The sequence below is a fragment of the Gigantopelta aegis genome, unplaced genomic scaffold (genome assembly GCF_016097555.1).
Source record: "Gigantopelta aegis isolate Gae_Host unplaced genomic scaffold, Gae_host_genome ctg5736_pilon_pilon:::debris, whole genome shotgun sequence".
Classification (NCBI taxonomy): domain Eukaryota; kingdom Metazoa; phylum Mollusca; class Gastropoda; order Neomphalida; family Peltospiridae; genus Gigantopelta; species Gigantopelta aegis.
In genome coordinates this window covers 1-17549 of record NW_024534601.1, presented here as the reverse complement: position 1 = coordinate 17549, position 17549 = coordinate 1, and the positions used below count along the sequence as shown (strand labels likewise).

General features: G+C 38.7%; 1 protein-coding gene across 1 annotated transcript; it reads right to left on the bottom strand.

Annotated features, from left to right (window-relative positions):
* Positions 1-33: 33 nt before the first annotated feature.
* Positions 34-16662, bottom strand: LOC121366450 (igLON family member 5-like; the record flags this gene model as incomplete). Its single annotated transcript, XM_041490900.1, has 3 exons — positions 34-192; positions 8636-8935; positions 16384-16662. Coding segments are annotated over 3 exons (738 nt in total), but the record flags the coding sequence as incomplete, so codon positions are not given.
* Positions 16663-17549: the final 887 nt, after the last annotated feature.

The window sequence follows — 17549 nt, the reverse complement described above, 5'->3', positions numbered from 1 at the left end:
GTGTGGTTTGTATGGAGAACTTTCTCGGGAAACCTCTTCCGTGAGATATGTCCACTGTATGTTTCTGTCTGCTCGGTATTGTATAAAGGAACGTCTGATTTGATCCTCCATTGAATGCCTCTATCCAAGACACCGAGACTGAGTGTGAACCATTGCTCCATGCTGTGACATTCATGGGAATATTCGGGGGACCTTCAAGAATCAAAATATGAAAGTTTTACTGAAATAATCACTTTTTTTAGCATTGAATATGTAAATATAATTACCTCGATGATTTCTGTAATTAACTGTTCATTATCCATATTTCAATATGTACTTAGCCTATATCTATATCTAAATAACAGTTAAAGTTTGTCTCATTTTTATTACATATTTTGCAAGTGCAATGAACTACATTTTCAACACACTAAGAATTACTGGGCCAAATTTACGAAGCCTGTTTTTCTTAAACGCAGTGTTTAAAGGAATGTCATATATAATGCACATTATTGCTTAACCCTTATCCTGCCGTTGACGTGTATACACGTCAAGCGTCATCACAATGACGTCACTTAGCATTGTTTTGAATTAAATATCGTTTTCTACAAAAACTATTGAATTTTTTATTTTAAAAAAAGTAAGGAAATGTCAATGAATAGTCTCAGAATGACATATCCAAATATTTAGTAAATTGTTGTTGTACATCTGTAAACAGTGTCATGTCGTGAATCACTGAATGTGCTTTCACAGCTTTGCATTCGTCGGTTCTTGATTTTCTTTTTCCTTCCCGCTTTTTCAAGAAAACTTATTACATGCACAATGACATTAATTACTACTCATTGGAAATATGTATAATTATTCTGTATTTAAAAAAAATAAAAATAAATAAATGCTGCATTGCGTCCGATGGATTACAAGCTCTACTACTAGTAGTAGCCGTCTGCTGAGCTAGTCCGGGAATGCCATGACCTGCATTACTTCCAATAACCAATCAAAAAACTCTTGTCGCGCGTCACAGATAACAATTATTATGTGGCGGCAACTTGTTTCGTTGAAACAAATCGGTTACATTTTTACTGTTAAATAATTAAGAAAGATGACTGTTATATCATTTATATACTCTTCAAAAGAAGAAACGCAAAACCACATTGTCGTAACATTTGGAGAATTGATTTAATTATTGAATGGTGAGTCCGATAATTACCAAATGTTGCAGGATTGTTCACAATTCACTCTAGTCCATTGTGAGTAAGTGATAGGACACACCACCAAGGTCAAGGTCATCTGGAGTCAATACCGGGTGTGGCCTCCGCGTGTGTTGACAACTGCCTGGCACCGCCTGCCCATTGAAGCAACCAGAGTACGGATGACGTCCCGGGGGATGGTGGCCCACTCGGCCTGCAAGGCTGCTGCCAGCTCGGGCAGGGTCTGGGGCTGTGGTTGTCGCTGTCGGAGGCGTCGGTCCAACTCGTCCCATAGATGCTCAATTGGGTTCAAATCCGGTGATATCGATGGCCAAGGAAGGACATTAATGTTGTTGTTCTGTAGGAAAGCCGTTGTGAGACGTGCTGTGTGAGGCCTGGCGTTGGCCATAACTGGAACGATGTGTGGCCGGAGGATCTGGTCAATGTAGCCACGTGGACCAGGTCAGTTCTGTCAGTGTGTGAGATGGCTGCCCACACCATGAAACTACCCCCGCCGAATCTGTCCACTTCCTGCACACAGTTTGCCGCATAACGTTCACCACGACGCCTATACACGCTACATCTTCCATCATGACGTCGGAGCAGAAATCGAGACTCGTCACTGAACCACACCTGTCTCCATCGCAGTTGAGGCCATTGTCGATAAATCTGGCACCACTGCAGTCGGAGTCGACGGTGTTGTGGTGTTGAGATGACACCTCGAACTGGACGTCTGGCACGAATTCCTACCTCACGTAGGCGGTTCCTTACGGTCTGGTCGGATATCCTGCGCAAACCTGGTATTGCTGCGGCTGTGGAGGTGGCAGTAGTCAATCGTTCCCGAAGGTGGCGTACCCGGATGTAGCGGTCCTGCCCGGGGGTAGTGACCCGTGGTCGACCGGATCTAGGGAGGTCACGTGTTGATCCATGTTGCTGGTAACGGTCCCACAGTCTGGAGATGGTGCTTGGAGACACATGGAATGCCCTGGCAACGGCCGTTCTGGATTCGCCTGCGTCTAGTCGGCCGATGGCATTGTTTCTCTGCGGTTCACTGAGACGTGGCATGTCCTGGATTGTCAACGGTCGGCCAGATACAGAGGCCAGGCAAGCGAACACCCTGCACTTTTATACTGTCGGTGTTCATGTTGCACGTGCAGACAACGCACGTGCAGTGGTGACATGGTTTGCACGTGGCTGCGTTTTTGCGAATATTCATTTTGGAACTTTATTGTACAGTAGCTGCGTTTTATCGAATGTAACCGTGGGAATGTGTTTGGGACATGCAATGACCTTATATTCACAAAGCATGAACCGGTAGGAAACATAAAATCGGACTTATAACCCATTTGTACCCTTTTGCGTTTCTTTTTTTGAAGAGTATATATAATTTTGTGAATATAAACACAGTGTCTTATAATTATTTTTATACCGTGGATGACTCATTCAAAAGATGTGTAGGATACATGTAGCCTATTCATGAAGGAAAGTGCTTCGATAAATTTACTGGTAGGCCTATGTCAGTATGAGTAATATGTGGCATTTACAGTAATATTTTGTTTCACATTAGGATGGGTAATCGCATATATCATTAGTTACTATGGTAATAATTTTTAAGTCCACGTGCTCCAGTAGCTGTTGTGCAGGCAACGTACCAAAACATTGTTTACTTAGTGATATAAAAACGCTTTTAAAAAAAATAATCGTAATAATGAAAGGTTGTATTGAGCATATAATAATCACTAAGCATGAAATGTTCATAAATAGTTATACTATATACCAAAGACAAATCGCGAAAACTTCAAAGCGTAGTTGACCTACATTAGCGTAATTTGACCCAGATAATGATTGGGGATTTCGGACATGACGTTTCGCTGGAAAAACTGTCGGTGATTTCTGCTACTTTCACTTCCGCTGTAAATATGTCACAGGAAGTTGCGGATATTTATCATAATTCTGATAGCGAAGGAGAGTTCGAAGGATTCACTGAGGAGGACATTGTTGTAAATTTACGTGATTTATTGTTAGATAGGGCTCAGGAAATTGATATTTTGCATGATGATTTAGATGTACCTGAAGATTTACTTCTTGGCTGGTCCAAACAAGACTGTGATCCCCTTGTACCTTCTGTCACTGGTGAAGTGGGTTTCAAGGGGATTTTTTCACATAATGTTACTTTACAAACAGCTGGTCCTGTTGATTTTTTTAGATTGTTTTTTGATGATTTTTTATTTGATCACATTGTGGATGAGACTAACATATATGCTGGACAGTATTTAGAGGCCAACCCCAACCTTTCTACACATAGTCGTGCACGCAGCTGGACTGCATTGGGGATGTGAATAGATAGTGGAGTAAAGACACTGTTGTTTTGACCCCCTTCTTCTTGTCCACAATGTCTAGAAACAGATTTTTTAATATATGGAAGTTTTTTCATTTGAACAATAATTCTAACTGTGTGCCAAGGGGATGTGCAGGACATGATCCCCTTTTTAAAGTGCGACCCTTTTATGACTTTTTGAACAAACAATTTCTTTCTACATACTCGCCGGACGAGCACATCTCCATTGACGAAGGAATGTGTCCGTGGAAGGGTCATCTGTCTTTCAAGGTGTACAGTCCTAACAAGCCAAACAAGCATGGAATAAAGCTGTACATGGTGAGGCATTGATTTTATTTATTGTACACTTACTTCTGCTGTTTGGTATCTTTTACTTCAATTATTATTATTTTTTATTTTTAAACATATTTATTATAACACTACATACATACTACATACATCTATCTCCATTTGGATAGTTATCACAAATGATAAGTTATAAGAAGAGTTTAGGCGCAAAACGCGATATATCAATTTTTTTAATTTTCAGCAAAATTGAGTCTTTTAATCGGCGTATATCGCATTTTGATAAAAAAAAAACACAACAACAAAAACGGGATTTACCCACTACAAAATGTAACATTGAAGTGTACTTTTAGACTACTAGTAAATACTTCACAGGCAAAATTAATCAACAAATACATGTATATAGGCACCCGATGACTTTACTAAACGTTTCTACACAGGAGCGCTCCACCATCCAAACCCTGTCGTAGAAGAGGAGGCCTATGGAAAAAATTTCAATGCTGTAATGGGCCTCCTGCGCTCCTGTGGATTTCTGAACAAAGGTTATAAGGTAAACATTAGACATGTAAATAATCAATACATGCAAACATTGAAGGTACATTTTCCCTAACTCAAAAATATACAAAAATTTCTATTCTGTACCAACAGTCTGTTTCTTAATATTTTGTTTTCATGAAAGGGTTTTTGATTAGTCCTAAAAAAGTATATGTGTGTTTCCTGTTTCTCGGCCTACCCTAATTTTATATAGGGACCCTAAACATTTTTGAAGCAAAAACAAAAAAAGGAAAACTTAAAAAATAATAATCTAGGTTCGGAACCCTTTGGCCGATTATGAGTTCTCGGTTTGATTCGATTGAAAAAAAGTTCTTACCTACCTACCCTATTTATTTCAAGGATGAAACCTGAAACACATTTTTTTAGGCCTAATGTTGTACTTCACAGTTGTTATATAATGACTATTATGACAGTTAAATATATATTGATTAAATACCCAGGGTATGTTGTTGTGTGATGCACATGTTAAATACTGGATGAAATTTGAAAATGTGTAAAGAATGGCAGCAAAAATTGTTGTCTATCAGTGTGTTCATTTGTTTGCAGTGGTTACAATTAAGGCGATGCCACACGATATGAGTGCCTCGTATAACAATAGCCGATTTCATTGGTTGCTATGCATTCTGCTATATTTTGTAGGAGACATTTATATCATATGGCATTGCCTTTACATTTGTATACGTTTGCAATTGTGACCTGGTGAAGAACTGATTGAACGCTGGAACGCTTCTCGTTTCGACAGCCTGCACCACCAGGTTGGATTCTTTTTTAGCGAGATTCCTTGCCTCCACGTCATTTCTCCGTCTGACTGTCGACTTGTTTGTTTTTTCGTGACTCGTATGACGGCCATTCTGCACAACGCCACGGTTGTTCATGTTTAGTCTCTACATGTCCGAGCCTGTCCTAGCAGCACTGGAAGATTGACCGCCCCACTCTAAGAAGAAATAGGAAACGGGGTCGGCCCCTACTACTCTTTTTCTACACTTTACCTTGCTTTACCTTGCTTTATAGTGATACCATCTCGTATCCTCCGGAGTCGGGCCCGTCCGCACCACTATACCAACCCATGACGACTGGACTATACCCTAGTCTGATACTCTCTCTCGTTCAGACGGATCCGGCTTCTCAAGATCTGTATTTCAGCACAGCACTACACCTTCAACGTCTATTTACTGTCAATCTAGGGGTTTTCTTGACGGGATGCAACCCATCTCGTCCCTTTAAGCTATGCACCCAAACGGCCTTAACGAGGCCACTCGCGTGGACATATCGATCGGACTTTAAACTTTTAGATCTGCGTTCAAAATTTTATGTCGAAATTAAAAAAAAATTTAAAATATTATTAAATAGTCCGATGCTCTCTTCTTTCTCTTATTTAATTTTGGACTGTCCTTCTAAAATGCTCCAAATTATATAAATATTCGGCCGAGCAGTCAATTCTTTTTATTTTTGGCTTGTAACCTTTTTATTTTTTTTATTTATTCTATTAACTTTTTTACTAATTGCTATTTTCAAAATTCTGCCCATTTTCACCCCCCCCCCCCCCTCCATCCCGAGTCAGGCCACCGATCTTATCGGAGGTCGGACTCAGGATGGGCGTGTTCGAAACCCTAGTGGTATATGGCCACGTTAAACTAGTTATCATCACACAGACAAATCCCAGTGGACCAAAAACATTGTACCTTGGGTAAATATAATAAAAAAGATAAAGCTCCCCATGTGGCCCCATGATTACAGTTGTGTTCTTTTACAGCAAGTTAACAGAGACCAAACTAAGTTAGACCTTGCAGAATCCATTTGGATACCTAAACTGAATACTGTTCACCCCAATGGCCTCAATGAATACAGCCCTACTTGGCTTTAGCTCAGGTCAGGTCATAGGGCTTTACGTGCACATTCAGAACAAGCTGTTGTAATGCACGCCTACTGGCTTTGGATAAGACAAGACAAAGAGATTTACGTGCACATTCAGAACAAGCTGTTGTAATGCACGCCTACTGGCTTTAACAACTAAGACCTTTTATACTCCTTTGTTCTTTAATTTTATTGTTATGCTATTCGTCAGCTCCTGTCTTGTTACCTAGCTTTGTGTTTTTAACTTCCAAGCGTCATATGCCCAGCACTTTGTTTATTCTCCTGAGGATGTTGGTTTTCAGACTAACTAATTTTAAGGTGGTTTCAGTGGAAACATATTTTTATATATACTTTTTTAATATTTTAAAAATTTGGAACTCTTTTTGTGAAAAGTCATAAAACATGCAGCAAAACGGACTCGTAATGATGAGGCTATATATACGACAGCCCTGTAATGTAACCTTGAATTTTATATGAACGACAATCGTTGTGTAAAGAGACTTGGCATAAGAGGGCCGACTATATACATGGCAAATAAAAAATTTAATATCATTTCATGACAAAATAACGGCGAATACGCTGAAATAAAATAATAAACAGTTAGAACTCACAATTTTTTATCTTATTATTATGATTTTTTTAAAAAGGAATTTGTGTCATTTGGGGTTTCTTTTACGGAGCTACTGTACACAGCACCAGTGCAAGTGCGTGTGCATGGAATTTAGCAGGGGTGGGTAACATGTTTTTCAACATTGCCAGTTGTTTTTCACTAAACGTTTGAAAATTATTTTGACTGATTCGCAAAGTGGTCATTCGGTTTAATGTAAAGTGTAAAAAAAAAACAGTGTACTTTTGCATGTTTTGTCGTCACGGGTGGCTTAATTATAACTTAACCCAGTTGAATCCAGTTCTACATGCAGAGGCAAGTTCAGCCTGCCGTATGTGTATATATGCACCCATTTTTACAGTTAAAAAAAGATAAAAAACCCACCCCCTCCACCCCCAAAATAATAATAATAATAATAATTATTATAATAATTATAATAATAATAATTATTATTATTATTATTATTATGTTGGTAAAATCACATCGCTGTGGGGTGGGTGGGGGCAGCTTTACAGAAACATTACATAAATTTAGAGGGGGTCCCGGGAGTTGTCTCGGCGTTACTGGTATATATATATATATATATATATATATATATATATAAAAAATCGAGTTTTTAAATTTTTTACGTAAGCAGCCTCAAAATTGCAATTGGTGAAAAATTATCAAGTTCAAGTGCTGTTGTTAGTTTGTGTACTGTCCGTAGTTAGTTTCTCTGTCAGATAATCTACCTCAACAGCTGATAATTTGTAAAATTATTTATTTATTTATTATTATCATTATTATCGCTTTTTTTTATTTGATTATTATTTTATTTTAAATTTTTTTGAGTACTGCAGGGTCAATGTCTTTGTAAAACGTACACAAAATGGTCCACTAGATTCATATACAATCTAACTAGTCGGGATTGTCGACATTTAACATGCTTCTGTTACTAAAATAACATAAAATAAATTAATGTATAAGCTTATTATCATTCAGTACATGTTTTTATTATTTTTTAATAACTTATTTTCATTGTTTTTTGCTTGTTTTATTTACCCTACATCACAGAGGATGGTCAAGTGTTCTTGTTACACGAGCTTAGTAAATCGTGTTGACACTGTAGTTATTTGGGGGATGCCCAGCACATGACTCAAAAATAATGTCACATCTCTGCTCTCCAAATAGCCATTATTTTTCTCTGAATTATGGACCATCGACATAATTCAATTATTTTCATAAAATATCAATAATAAGTGGAATATAATAGTTATATAGATGGTTCAATAAAGTACTTTTAGGTACAAATCAAATGTATGTATTTTCAGATAATAGTTTGTTGCTTCATTAATTAGGTCAACCTTGCATAACTGAGTGCCTTTAAGACATTTTATGAATACCAAGTGCTTTTTTAACAATATATCCCACAATTCTCACTTCAGCAAACGTTAAACAGTTTGTTACATTGTTGGAAACCGAAATGAGCCGAAGAGTTCCAACTGAAAAAAAAAGTGGAGTTACTTCTCGTATGTTATTTTAGCGAAAGTAGATCAATTTGTTTTTATGCTTACAAATATTTTATTTACCGGGAGGATTTTTTACTTGGGGAGATTGATTAAATACCGAGTGACTCCCACGGAATCCAGGAGGGTTGACAGGTCTGATACTAACTTAAGTATGACTAGTTTAGTATGATACTTAGGGTTCAAGTATACTTAAGTTAGGAATTTTCAGGAATACAGAACCAGGCATACATTATGGAATGGCAGTAACATTCAATGTCAGTATCGATCTAGCTTTACAATTAATCTCATGATGTTCTAGTTCTAGCACATACACATCTACTCATACCTGCTACATCAAGTGTCAGGTTCACCACAAGGTCTTGTCTTGGAGCTCTATTAGACACAACAACCTGATAGGTACCAATATCTCCCTGCTGAACATCTGTCAGTGTGAGTTTCCCAACAGCAGATACGTCAGTTGTAGATGAACTACCAGACCCGAGTTCTTTGTTTTCATTAGTCAGATTGTACCAGGTGAATGTGGGTGTTGGGTTGGCAATCACTGATATCTTCAGAGTCACATTTCCACCTTCTGCTGCTGCAAACTCTTTCTGGAATGGAACTCGGTAATCTAGTCTTGGTGAACCTGAAATATATTGATTGTTTAAACTAATTACAAAACACCATGGTTTATAGTTTAGGGTCACACTAAAGCTTCAAGAGCCAAATTAAGTTGACTGCCTGTACTGACTTATGGCGAGTTTTACAGCTGGAACACTTAATATGTTTTACAACTATTCCACAAAGAAATCTTACTGTACCACAAAGAAATCTTACTGTACAGTAATAAATCTGCTTTGTGTAGAATGCATATAACGCTAGTTATTTGCAACATTTCAGATTTAATCATTGGTATTGGAAATCTGCAAGAAATTTGTTTTCTCAACCAAAGTGAAAATGCTTTTTGATTAATTTTGACACAAATGAGTTTGTATGCTTCTTTGAAAATCATCTAACTTTAATCTGATATCTCCATTATGTCGCGTGAGAACCAGAAGGACTTGTATGCATCAAAATACGTTTTTAAAAAGCCATGATAATATAAAACTGTTTTTCTTCATTTGTAGTTAAGATGTCAAATTTGTTTTAATGGCAATGAAACGTGAACAAATTTACAATTTATTTGTATATTTGCGATATTAGCGAGATTTGAATATTTGCGAGATTAGGTGTTTTAGTTATTTGCATAAATGGTGGTAGTTACGACAATTATTTATTATTGAATTAAATGTATCATTTACGACCAACAGTATATCAAGATAAATTTGAATCTTTATTCTGAAAGAATCATCACTTCTAAAACATTTCAGTTTTGCAAATCACATGTTAATTAAAAAAGGGGAAAGCTTGTAAAAAGAAAACATCTAGAAGCAAACATTCAAAAAGAAAGTACAGTATGTATTAATAAAATCACCACTTGAACAAAATATTATATGAAAAAAAAGTTATTTTACTTTTGTTAATAATATGATAAAAATCACCAATAATGTGGAAAAAACTACTCTGACTCGTGATGTAGGATTGTGTGTGACCTTATCTGGTGGTAGTGCTCCATGTTCGTTGCTTGATGATGGTGCATCAGAATCAGATGACTTGTGTCTGTACAAATTCTCTTTTTTGGAACCAAGTATTCGTTCCCGATAAGAAAAGCTGAGGTCATGTATATGTTTTGTCTTCTTTGCACCATGGAAGTCCGTTGCAGCTAAAAGTTCCTGGATCTGCTGCCTTTGGGTGTACTTCACTAGTGTCAAGAATACCTGGTTTATCAGCTAGTGCATCAGAAAAGATCTTGAGGAATTAGCTATGTTTAGCGTGACATTGGTTTGGGATATACTGGGTTCAGTTGGAACTCATTCAAAGGATATCGGGTTTACATTTCCAATGAGTCTGAATCTGAACTGTTTTGACATGCTTGTATACCAGAAAGGTTTCAAGCATGCCCATCACAGGCTTAGCCTCAGTCCGGGACAGGAGGGAAGGGGTAAGTATCGAGGTGGGCAGAATGTGGAATAAGCAATTTAGAAGTTAGGTCAAGGACCTAAAGTCAAAAAGAAGATAGCTGACACATTCTATCGTGTCTGGAATAAAAACTTAAATCCCAAAGTGAAATTTGAATACTCTGCCAAAAAGGTTTTAAGGTGATTTGAGCAATTTTGACAGGCTGTCAAAATAAAGTGCGTTGGACTATTTATAAAAACAATAAACATAAAAGTTTGAACTGCGGCCAAAAAGTTTAAAGTCCAACTAAGCCCTTACCTGGAGGCGAAGGTTCTTGGAGAGGTTGGCGGCAGAACTCATGGCACTGTGATGGGCTGATCGATCTTGTAGTTCGGGAAGAAGTCAACCAAGTTGACATAACAACCCGGAACAATCCCTCTGTAATTCTCACGTAGGAGCAGCTTGAAAAAGTGATGGATAACTGGACTGTCCATGTCTGGTTTCAGGATCGCCTGTCAATACAGCCCGTTCCACTCTGCTGACAAATAAAACATGCGGGTTTCAGCCACTGCTTGAATTTGGTATCTCCCTTGACCTGATAAGTGTTGGTCGTCACAAAGATTCCGTGTGAAATCCCCCAGAACACAGCTAGTGCCGGTGTCTCCCTGGCAGCTTGTCACACACGACTGTCCAAGGAGTGGTCTTGTGAGTCGGCGGGTCCTTTTCTGAAACTTTCCTCTTCTTGGATTCCCACAGTGTGTCAGCTGCCAGAACAACAACAACCAATGGAGACGCCGGTGGACTAGCTGGTGCTACCATAGTAATCACATGTCTAGTCTCCATTGGCGCTGTTGCTGGTTTAGAAAGGACCGCCCCCGGCAGTTTAGCTGCCGGCTTTGGTTCCCCACCCTCCCTCCCCAAGTTTCCCCTGCCTGTTTCCTTGGTTACTTGGAAACAGGTGGGACCGCCTCTGGCGGCTCAACCGCCAGGTTTGGTCCCCCCTGTGCTACCTTGGGGGGCTACCTTGGGTTGCCATCTCTGCCTAATCTGGGATCGATGCAGCCTATTGTCACTGTATATAAGGGTGACAATGGCCGCATTCCCATCGTGTTTGACCAAGTGGCCAAGTTTGTTGAAAGCGGTTGGAAAATGAAGTACTAGTAGGCGTTGGAACTGACAGAGTAGGAGATGGGGGTTTATCGAGAGCTACAGACACTCAATAATGAGGGCACGGGGGGGTGGGGTGGGGTGGGGGGGGGTGTTGTCTCTATAGGCCGGAGTCTATTACCACAGAAGTGTGCAATGTAGTCCACTTGTAATGCATATAGTTGGTGAAATTGCTGGCCCAAGAATAGAACAAGTATGACTCACGGGTTAAGAGACATTTCAGATGTCTTGTAAAAGCTGTTGGTTCAAACTATGTTACATCACATGATGTATTCTATTTCTCTGTTTCTAGACAAAACAGTGGCAAGTTGTGTCAGAGGTGTGTCAGAAAGAAACAGTCTCACTCTAAGCACTCTAGTTGCTTCAGGTTCAGACAATTTGAAAAACCAAGAAATCTGACTGGGTGACTAAGTCTACAAGTTGTTTCATCTTACTAAAGTCCGAACCAAATTGTTAACAACTACGATAAATTGCTCTCCTATCTTTATTTTTCGTTAGATTTTACCCGGCTGCCATTTTGACTTTTTATGGAAAAATCTCCAAGAGGGGTGAAAGGATATCATTTAATGTAACAACGTCTTAACATGTTATGATATAAAAGCAAACCTCATGACGTCATATTAATGTTTTATTAGTATTTTTTGTTTGTCTAAAGATACCACTAGAAATCACTGATTTTAAATTAATTATGTCACATACTTTGGAGGCTTTCACCCCTCTTGAAGAGTATTCCATAAAAAAAACAAAGTGGCAGACGGCAGATAACTGCCCTATGCTATCTCGGCAAAGTCGATACTGGTGACATCGTTACAGTCTAGTATGTGGAATCTGTGTCACTGTAATGTTTGTTTCACAACTTGTGTCTGGACAAAATTTTGGGGAAATATAACGGTAATTAAAGGTAGGAGAGTAATTTATCGTAGTTTAACAATTTGGTTCGGACTTTAGGTTACTTAAAGTGATCATATCAGTAGCGAAAAATCATATTAGGAGCAAAGGTTACAATTATAATAACTACATAAAGCATGATTGTCCAACAATTAAGTGCACTGCTTTATTCAAAGGGGCTTAGGGTTCACAAAACGTATACGTTTATTTTTAGCTAAACGTTTGCAAACATATTTTGACTGGTTCCCGAAATGGTCATTCGGTTTAATGTGTAGCGTAAAAATCTGTCTTCCAAGACAAGCGTTAGCGACAAAATGCTGGCTAAACTTACTCCTGGAAAAAAAACCTGTTCCATCTGTGCAGGCGCAACAGACTAAGCAGTAAACCAGCCCCAAGTAAAGCCAGCAAACGTTTCGCTAACGTTCGCGAAGTATTTGATTGGTTCCCAATGTGACCATTTGGTTCACTATGAAGTGCATAATTCAGTCTAGCGTTTGCCAATAGTACTGCACACGGGTCAATCGTCAGTTTTACTGTGTGTGGCAATAGTAAAATAGTATTGATTTTTTTTTTACTTCGCGGAAAATCCATTTCCAAATGTAAATTCCGTTTCACAATAGGAATTCCGTTCGATTGCGGAAAATCACTGGGTCTAGTGTGCTCATGAATCAAAAATTAAAAAAAAACAAAAACAAAACAAAGGCATTCCACACACTGAAGACCGTCGGTCTCGTTGGAAAAAAAGCGATTCGGAATTTCCTTAAACGTAGTAAACGCCGCATGCGACACGCGACACCTTGTTTTGCAACCACTGATCATAGCCCCCAGGGTGGTGTTGCTCTCCTCTCCTGTCTAGGAGGTGGAAAAGTACAAGGATGAGCCTCAGTAGGCAAGGGTTGCAACCAGGAAGCGCAAAAATGGTTGGGTTACCAACCCATGCCTCCAAATGAGTAGATTAGATGGGAAAAAGCCTGGGACATGAGGGTATCCCATACTAGAATTGTAAGAACCGGTAAGCTGGACTGTGTCCGTATCACTGGTTCCAGGACCCGAGTGCTGTGCTCCCCCATTAGAGACGGCACTGCTAGACAATGTTACAGGCTGGTTTAATCCTGCCATACTGGTCCACTGTGGCCCTGCCAGTCCTAAACTTGAACTGGCCCAGTCACTGTGTTACCCTGGGGTCAGGCTGATACCTGTCCCCACTGGCTGCTTACCTGAACAGCCTGCACTACAGGCCAGGTTAGGGCTGGTGTGCTGGGGCAATCCTGCACAACCACCAGAGTTGGGGGTGGCGTGTCGGGAAAAGTCTGGGACCAAACATGGGCAGTCCCACACAGCCAGCCTGGTGAGGGTTGGCGTGCTGAGGCACTTTCCTACTGCTAGGGGCAGGGCCTGGAGGTCCTGGTTGTTCCCCTGCAAGCCTGTCCTGTGTACCACAACCCTCTAGTGAGTGAGCGTGGAGAGTCCGTGCAGAGTCCCTGCAGGAACTGTAACTAGGGCCTGGGCAGGCTCCTCGGCCCTGCCAGGATCCAGTGAGGGAGAGCCCATCGAAAAAGTTAAAACTTTGGGATCTCCCTCGAAGAGTTAACTAGGTATTCCACAATCATCGAATGCCGGCATTGGTACTCGTGCGGGTGTGGAGACAGGCGTGTCTCTCTTCTCCGAAAGTGATTTATGTGAACGCACCGCCCGCTTGGCCCATTCCTTTTGTAAGTGAAACTCAAGCGTGTCCCACTTTGCTGCGATCCACTGAGCACAAAGTACACATGGCATCTTGCACGAACACAGATGACATGTTAAACATAACTCATGATCGTCTTCTTTAGCCAGCTTGGCATTGCAAATCCTACCTACCCAAGGAGACGAGGCCGGTGTAATTGGAAAGGCCATTTTTAAAATGAAAAGGCCAGTGAACCTGGGCACGGAAAACCAACAAAAATAAAATTGTTGTGTTAATTAAGGTAACCATTCACGATAATTTATCATACACTAAATACTTTCATGTATCATGAGGGTTGTCAAATATAAAATACAATAAAAACGATAAGGAATGAGCAAAATATTCAAGAAAGTTCAATGAATAAAGTAAACCACGTCCTCGGAATGGCAAGCCAAGAGAATAACGAAGTGAATATTGTGTATAAGAATAATTTCCACATGCAAAAGAAGACATAACATAAATGGAAAACATCAAATGAATACATATATCTTTAAAATACAAAAAATTCAGTCAACATATTTTTAACGAGGCCCACCAAAATAAGTTACTTTTGTCAGATAAAAGTGGTCTGCCTATATACATTTGTGTGTGTGTGTGTATAATATAATATATATATATATATATATATATATATATATATATATATATATAGACCCTAAAAAACTTATTTAGGCAGGCTGTTTTTAGACCGCCTGCATATTTTAAATCATAAGGCCTGGTTTATGCACTTCCCAATGACCACATCTGGCTATTACCTACAGGTACAGTGCCGTATCAAAAATGTTCACGAAAATGACGTCATTAACATGGAAGCGCTTTTCTACCTTCCGCTAACTGCGTGTTTTTCCCAAGTTACGTAAAAATAAGCCTTTTGATACAATCCCTATTTATATATCTTTTACGTAGCTACACTGGTGACGTCATGAATTAGTCGTCTGCTCCCTTGATCTTGAAGCAGACGGCGTTTTGCAAAATGGGTCGCAAATCCACAGATCTTACTGCACATGAAGCATACCGTCCCGAATGCATGTCTGTTCCAAGTCAACAAAGGGTGTCGATTATGATCTGGGGCTGCATTACATGGCATGGTGTCGGAACTTTATGTATGGTTAATGGAAACATTAATGCTGAAAAGTATCGTGAAATACTCGACAATCATCTCTGGCCTGTTTTAGCACGACATTTTATCGATAAACCATATCGTTTTCAGGATGACAATGCACCTTGTTATAGAGCTCAATTAATCGAGGCATATAAACGTGAAAATAATAGTTGTGGTATGACATGGCCTGCTCAGTCACCAGACTTGAACATAAGAGAAAATATTTAGTTAAGAATGAAAAAAAATACTGCAAAACAAGGCCCTAACCATAAAAACGTCTGAAGAGTTGTTCGCTGCAGCTCTTGACGTATGGGAAAATTTGAATGTACGTGGAATACATTCAAAGTTTATATTTTTCACTTCCACGTCACATTATGGCTTGCATTCGTAACAAGGGACACTTAACCAAATATTGAGGTATGGTTATTAATTCTACTATTTTTAAAATTTACATATTGACCCGTGTTTACGTCGGCCATTTTGGATTATCGCGAAAACTTTTGATACGGTGCTGTAGAGGTAAAGCCACTAGAGGTCAAATTCACCAGCAACCACATTACTAATTGTTTAGTCAGAAGACTGAAATGCTCCAAATAATTCACTCACCTTGTCAAATATGTCAAGTGTGTCACTAAAATGTTATATCTGGATACAGTATTGAATACTCATACTGTATATATACATCTATGGGAGTTTAAACCAACATTTTGTATTCTTTTTCATTTTCACTGTCAGATATACACAATGTTTTAAACAGAGGTGATACTTTTTTTTGTCTTAGTTACTGCTGAACTGCATAAATTTATGGTTTAATATAAAATAATATACAAATATCATTACCATGATATACTGTATTAGGCAAATATCATTTATTGTGTTAAAGTTTATGTATTTGTAGGCCTACATATATATTAAAACTATTTATTCTTCTTTTTGTCTACACTGCATGTGATGTGGGGGTGGGGGCATTTATGATATCATGTGGGACCAATTTGCATTTTATTTTCCCTTCATTCTCCAATTAATTATAAATTGATAAATTAATTAATTGACTTGGAGAATTAGAAAAGCTAGTTGTTTGACTAACAGATGGCATATACTGGCACTGACCAGATAATTAATGAAGGATATATATGTATATTAAACAGAATTTTTTTAATTTTATTTCACCCCTGCATTTAGAGACTTGAACTATCTCATTTTCTTTGTAACTTACACTTTACAACAAGCTGCACACTTTCATTGACAGCTGACTTGATGTTGTTTTCCGCTTCACACGTGTAGTTTCCTGTATTCAAACACCCAGCCTCGATCCATGTGTACTCAGCCTGTTTAGAGATTGTCACTTCATGCAGAGTGTGTGAGTTGTTCAGCAGTTTGATGTGAGATCCTGGATTACTGTCAACATCGCATCTCAGAGACATAGGAGTCAACTCATCAACTGTAACCAGTGTAGACTGCGAGTTCAAAGTCAGAGACGAGATTGAAGATTGGTCTGAAAGTATGCATATATATTATAATATAAAAAAATCATTCCACAAAGAATTGTTTGTGAGTAAACAAATGTAAAGACTGAAATGGGAAATGGTCTAGTAGTTGTTATGAAATTAGTTTATATCACCCTTCTAGGACAAAATTTAAACAGGCAACATTAATGAAAATCACAACTATTAAATCATTTAATGACTTACATAAATGAAGACTATTCAGTTATAGTATTGTTGGAAGTAAATAAGATTTTTGTTTAATTGGCTTACTTTTAACCTTTAGGCTCCGCCCCTCATTTCCCCTGAGGGGCGGGGGGATATTAAAATGACCAAATTCACAATTTACTTATTTAATTATCTTCCCTAATTTGCCGGATGTACATATACATGTATATAGTACACCCGTGCAGGGGCAGAACGGAATGAGTGAATGAAGGAAGACCTCCCTCAGGGTGGGTGGGACGTGACCTTTGTTGTGCTAAGTAAGTATGAATAATAATGAAAATTCGAACCACTTCCCTTGGTGCCTGGTTCTTAGCCACAAAAATAGGATCAGTCTGTAAAGTGACAGACCCATCCATGTTGTAATACACCAAGTCATGCAAAACAGCAAAGATCTCACTAATACGACGACACACCGCTAGTGAGATAAGAAACAAAGTTTTCCACGTCAACTGACAGTGTCGTACTGATTTTACGAAATGAGTATCAAGATTTTTGTATTGCCTGAGCGAGAGTGAGGGTAATACATGACTCCTTACACGAGTTTCGTAAAATCAGTACGATTCGCATGCGAGTGTAATAATTTCTTCATGATCCATAGTATCCATAATATATCAAAATATAACTAGACGGAGATGACGAAATGACATCATTTTAGTAAAACGATTACACA